The sequence below is a fragment of the Melospiza georgiana genome, chromosome 15, assembly GCF_028018845.1.
Source record: "Melospiza georgiana isolate bMelGeo1 chromosome 15, bMelGeo1.pri, whole genome shotgun sequence".
Taxonomy (NCBI): domain Eukaryota; kingdom Metazoa; phylum Chordata; class Aves; order Passeriformes; family Passerellidae; genus Melospiza; species Melospiza georgiana.
The window spans coordinates 2284691-2290281 of NC_080444.1; the positions used below are offsets into that span (position 1 = coordinate 2284691).

The 5591-nt window shown below is 51.0% G+C and overlaps 1 protein-coding gene across 2 annotated transcripts; it reads right to left on the reverse strand.

Annotated features, from left to right (window-relative positions):
* Positions 1–1114: 1114 nt before the first annotated feature.
* On the reverse strand, positions 1115–3787 carry DUSP1 (dual specificity phosphatase 1). Of its 2 annotated transcripts, XM_058034802.1 has the most exons (4): positions 3287–3787; positions 3024–3172; positions 2682–2901; positions 1115–2177 (listed from the first exon to the last, which is right to left on the reverse strand). In XM_058034802.1, exons 1-4 carry the CDS (start codon positions 3654–3656, stop codon positions 1807–1809), a joined length of 1110 nt encoding a protein of 369 aa, XP_057890785.1. In that variant the 5' UTR covers positions 3657–3787; the 3' UTR covers positions 1115–1806. The 2 variants fall into 2 exon arrangements, with proteins under 2 accessions (XP_057890785.1, XP_057890784.1); XM_058034801.1 differs by having other exon boundaries at positions 3024–3787.
* Positions 3788–5591: the final 1804 nt, after the last annotated feature.

A 5591-nucleotide genomic window follows, 5' to 3' on the forward strand; every position in this document is an offset into this window, starting at 1 on the left:
CACAGCTGCTTTGTGCTCACAAAAACCTTCCCCTGTACAATCAAGATCACAGCTGCTTAAATCCCTTGATTTTACACTCACAACCTGCTGTGTGCCCCAGCAAAACCATTTTTGATGGGCCAAAGGTTGGATTTGACTCTGAATATCAGATATGCAGGAACTGTTGGCTCCCTTCTGGAGTGAGTATGGGACCCCAGAACCCTGCTGCTCCCTCAGCATCCCTCTCCCTGTTACCAGCACTACCCTGCCCAGGAAATCAAGCTTCCAGCTGCACCCCACAGCTTCCCGGGGAGGGGATGTCACAGCAGGGATGCTGTGCTGCTCCACAGAGCCCATGAGAGGCGCAGATCTGCGCCAGGATCCCTTTGCTGCCCATCATCCTGCTCCTGCCCAGAGATGCTGCTGGAGCTCCCCTGCCTGGCTTGGGCTGTGCTTCATCAACTCCCCTCATTGCCTCAACACAGACACCAGATCCAAGTCACTCTAGTGATAATCTCCAGCAGGAAAGAATTTATTTGGGTCTGGGTAATAAAATGGGTGAGTTGCTGGTTACCTGATCCCTTGTCATACCCTGGTTTGTTTACAGAGATAGCCCAGCCAGCTAAATACCTCACTCGAGGCATCAGGGGCAATTTGAGTTGCAAAAAGGATTTAAAGAGGTGGGACAGAAAAAGCAAACACTCTGTGAGTTTGTGCCAAGCCTTAGAGATCTGTTACTAACAGGTTAATTTTTAGACTTAACCTTTCAAGCATTAGAAGTAAACAAGGAATAAGGAAGCCTATTCCTCCTTCTTAGGAGAAGGACTATTTTGAATTCAGTGTAGCCCAGTGCCCAAGTCTCAGCTGGTTCTGTTACAGCCATCAGGGCAGCCACATCCACTCCCAGCTGAGAAGCCAGCCCTGGCTCCCTGCCACTGCACACAATTACATGGGGACAAAGAAAAGCTCAGGTTAAGAACCTGCGGTAGTTTCTAGTCAATTATGGTGCTCAAACCCATTTTTCTCAGTCAAGACCCGAGGCCAGAAGAGTTGAAAATTACAGCTCTTGACCCTGGAGGTTCACGTGAGTTTTGGGATTGTGAAATGCAGTATTTTAAAGACTATATAATCCAGATGAATAGAAATATCATAATTTATTCCGTTTGGTATAAAAAAAGTCATAATCATGTAACAAAACTATGTCTTCATAAGAAGAAATATATTATTTCACATCATAAATAAATCAGCAAACATACAACCCTTGGCAACTCAAAAAAAAAGCACTCGCCTGGTGCTTTCATGTCAGTGCTTGGGAAACAAGAAGAGCTGACAGATATACACACACAGGATTATTGTACCAAAAAATACTGAGGTATTTGGTTTCTCTAGAACTGAAACTTTACGTTTGTGAAGGCAAAAAAAAAAAAAAAAAAAAAAGAACAAAAAACCCAACAACAATGCACTAATGTAAAAATAAATAAATAGGACTGTCATATAAAAGGGGACAGCATCAGTGTTGCTCAAAGTGTCCAGGAATGGGAATACTGGTGAGCATGCTACTAAACATGGAGCAGGCTTGGGACAGACAGAAGACAAGGAGGGACAGCTCAGGAAGAGCCACGGTCCTTTGATCTCTGTGCAGACATCCAGACATTTGTTGAGAAGTCAGAAACACCTGGTTTCTCTGGCACTGGGCGAGCTCCTCTCCACGGACACCGTTCTGGGGTGCACCAAGAGCTCCCCACAAAACACGAGTGACACTGTCCCTGTCCTTATTGCACTTGAGACAGCAAGTCTGAGTCCTGGCCACGTTCTTCAGCTGTTTCTTCAGCAGCTCGGGGAAGTAGTGATGGGGCTCTGAAGGTAGTTTAGAGCACTGGACGTGGTGTGGACCGGGATGGAGACGGGGAAGTTGAAGACGGTGGTGGTGGAGGCCCCTCTGTCCAGCACTGACATGGCAGGGCTCCCAGCCTCTGCTGAGCAGTTGGGGGCCAGCACCTGCGACTCGAACTGCAGCAGCTGCCCCATGAAGCTGAAATTCGGGGAGATGATGCTTCTCCTCTGCTTGACAAACTCGAAGGCTTCGTCCAGTTTGACTCTGTTGGTCCTCATGAGATAAGCAAGGCAGATGGTGGCTGAGCGGGAAATGCCAGCCTGGCAGTGCACAAAGACCCTTCCTCCCTCGCTCTTCACCGAGTCTGAAAGAATCAAAGCACGCAGTTAGCAAACAAGTCTCGCTGCTTCCAGAGGTGGGAAAAGCACAGGCTGCTGTTTTACATTTCTTTAATCCATCCCTTCCTTAGCCTAATAGGTGCACCCGGAGCTTTTGAGACAAAGGGAGTCTTTGTCCCGAGGAAAGCAGCTATTTTCACTCTGGGCTCCAATTCCAATTATACTAATAGCTCCTCCAGGTCGCTTTAGCAGTCTTGCAAGATTACTTTAATACTGATCCGCTTAAATTCACTCTTTTCTGCAAGACCAGCGCCTCTTGAATCAAGATTTCAAACAGCTTTAAGGAGCTAAGATTATGCCTGTGAATAGAATTAAACTAATGGAAATGTTCCCCGAGTTTATCTTCCCAGTGGAATGTTATCCCCCAATCTCAAGCGGAGATTTTACCGCGGAAAAAAACATGCCAAAAATTACTTCCCAGGGGACATTAACCCAGAAACAGCGCGGAATGCAAGAAAGAGCTCATTTACCGATGAAATCGATCGCCTCGTTGAACCAGGAGCTGATATCCGCCTTGTGGTTGTCCTCCACGGGGATACTTTTATACTGGTAGTGCCCCTCGAAGTGGTTGGGGCAGTTGGCCGAGACATTGATCAGCGCCGTGATGCCCAAAGCGTCCAGCATGTCCTTGCGGGAGGCGTGATAGGCGCTCCCCAAGTACAGGAACGGCAGGATTTCCACGGGCCCGCCCTGCCAACAGAGGAACAGCAGCGCTCAGCCCCGGCCGGTGCTGGGCGGCAGCGCCCGCTCCGCTCCGCTCCGTCCCCGTCCCGGCTCCCTCCGCTCCCGTCCCGTCCCATCCCGGCGCTCACCTGGTCGTAGAGCGGGGTCCCGCAGGAGCTGCAGCCCGAGTCGGCGCTGCCGGGCGCGGGGCTGGCGCTCAGGGGCAGGCTGAGCCCGGCGGGGGCGGCGGGCTTGGTGCACAGCTCGGAGCAGGCGGACGCGAACGCTTCGTAGCCTCCTGCGGGGGCAGAGCGGGGAGAGGGGCGCGGGGTGAGCGCCGCGCGTTCGGGGGCACAGCGGGGCCGCCCGGCCCGGCCCGCCCGGCCCCTCCGGCGCCCGCGGCGCCACTCACCCTTGAGGAAGCAGATGCGGGCGCCGCGGGCCTCCCGGCAGAGGGTGCCGAGCGCCAGCAGCATGGTGCTGTCGCGCTTGGGCATTTCCAGGTCGGCGCTGCGCTCGTCCAGCAGCACCACGGTGTGGAAGAGCCCCTGGCGCAGGCGGCCGCGGAGCTCCTCGTTGGGCAGGACGTGCTCCAGAGCCAGGGCGCCCTTGGCGCGGCGCCGCACGATGGTGCTCAGGCGGACGTTGCAGGAGCCGCGGATGTGCGCGGCGTTGAAGGAGAAGAAGGAGCGGCAGTCGAGGACGAGGCACTGCGCGCCGCGCTCCTGCAGCAGCGCCCGCAGCGCCTCGCACTCCAGCGCGCACACCCGCAGGTTCACCATGGCCGGGCGGGATGGATTGTTGGATGGTTGGGTGGAAGGGCAGGGCAGTGTGGCGGAGCTGCCGCTGTCCCCGCGTGTCCCGGTGTCCCGGTCGCGCTCGGCCGCTCCCGCGCTTATATCGGGGCCGCGCCGGCGGGAGCGGCGTTTTCTCAATGGGGCCGCGTCACGTGGTGCCCGAGGGGGCGGGGCGTGCCGCCGGCATGGGTGACGTCAACCTGGCCGCGCGCCAGCGCGGGCGCGCCCGGCCCCGCCGGCGTGACGTCATCCTTCGCTGGACCGCCGGGAGCGCGCGGGCGCGGGGGCGCGCACAGGGCTGTGTGTGAACCCCATTGTACACCTGAACACACCTGAACACGCGTGTGCACACACGGCCGTACTACACACACCCCCCCGATATAAACTGATATAAAATATATTAAAATATATATGTAAATATATATCTAAATATATAACAATGTAAAATTTTATAAAGATATAAAATAAAAATATACAGAAATATAATATATATTAATTATTTTAAATTATATGTATAAATATATATAAGTATATAAGAATATAAAATATATAAAGGTATAAAATCAACACATATACCAATATATAATATATATTGATATATGTATATATGCATGTGTATAAACATATAAAATAAATAAATACACATAAATATAATATATATAAAAATATAAGTATATATACATGTATATACATTTCTACATGTATATACATATACATACATTCACATATCTATGTCTATTTTAAAATATACATGTATGTATGTATTTATAGGTGTGTGTATGTATATGTGCCTAGGTCAATATATATATGTGTGTATGTGTGGCTATATATTTATAAATATGTGTATATATTTCTGTATATATTTATAAATATGTGTATATATACACCTGTGCGTATGTGTAGGTGTGTATATATATCTGTATGGGGATATATATATATCTATACATATATATATCAGAGGAGGGGGGGAATATTCTGCTGCAGCACTGGCTGCTCCCTCCCTTCCCACAGAATTCAAGGCAAGCAGCAGCAGCAGCGTGGGGATGTCGAGCTTTGGATGAGGGTGTGATTATTCTCCTAAAATATATGTAAAAAGGAATGAGCATACACATCCATATATTTGTATTCATGCATAGGCATAGCTACATGTACAGACAAACCCACGCATAAATATATATGTGTACACATATATTTGTGTATATATTTATAATGTAAACACATATTTCAGAGTCGTTCCCGTCATGTTTCATTGATATGGAAAAAAACCCCACAGCAGACCCATACAAAGTTCATTTTTCCCCACTGAGAACCCCGCAGGGGTGGGGGCTGCCCAGTAACCGGCAGGACACTGGTGGGAGCTCTCTTTATTTCCCCCCTTTTCGGTGCATCAGCACTTCCCAAAAGTTTTCTTTCTTTTTCCGTGGATGACTGGCTTGCACCGAGCCACGGGTGTTTCTTACTCAGGGCTTCCAGTCAGCGCTGCTGCCACTTCCCCTGCTCTGTTCTGTGTGTCCCCTCCAGGTGTCCCCTCGGGGTGTCCCCTCGGGGTGTCCCCAGCCCTCTCTGCCCATCACCCCGTCCCACCCCAGCCCTTTCCCCCAGCCATTCCTCCTCCCCTGCTCTGCCCAGCTGTTCCTTCCTCACCCCACTCTGCAGTTTTGTGTTTTCACTTCCCCCTTCCAGCTGCTCCTTTTGGAGAAGACCTCTGCACCCACCCAGGGCTCCTCTCCCCCTCCTGCCCCTCCAGGCTCCCCCTAATCCCTCCTCACATTTTCTGTCTCACCCCATCCCTCCTCACATTTTCTGTCTCCCTCCATCCCTCCTCACATTTTCTGTCTCCCCCCATCCCTCCTCACATTTTGTGTCTCCCACCCATCCCTCCTCACATTTTCTGTCCCCCAATGTCCCCCAGGCTTTGAG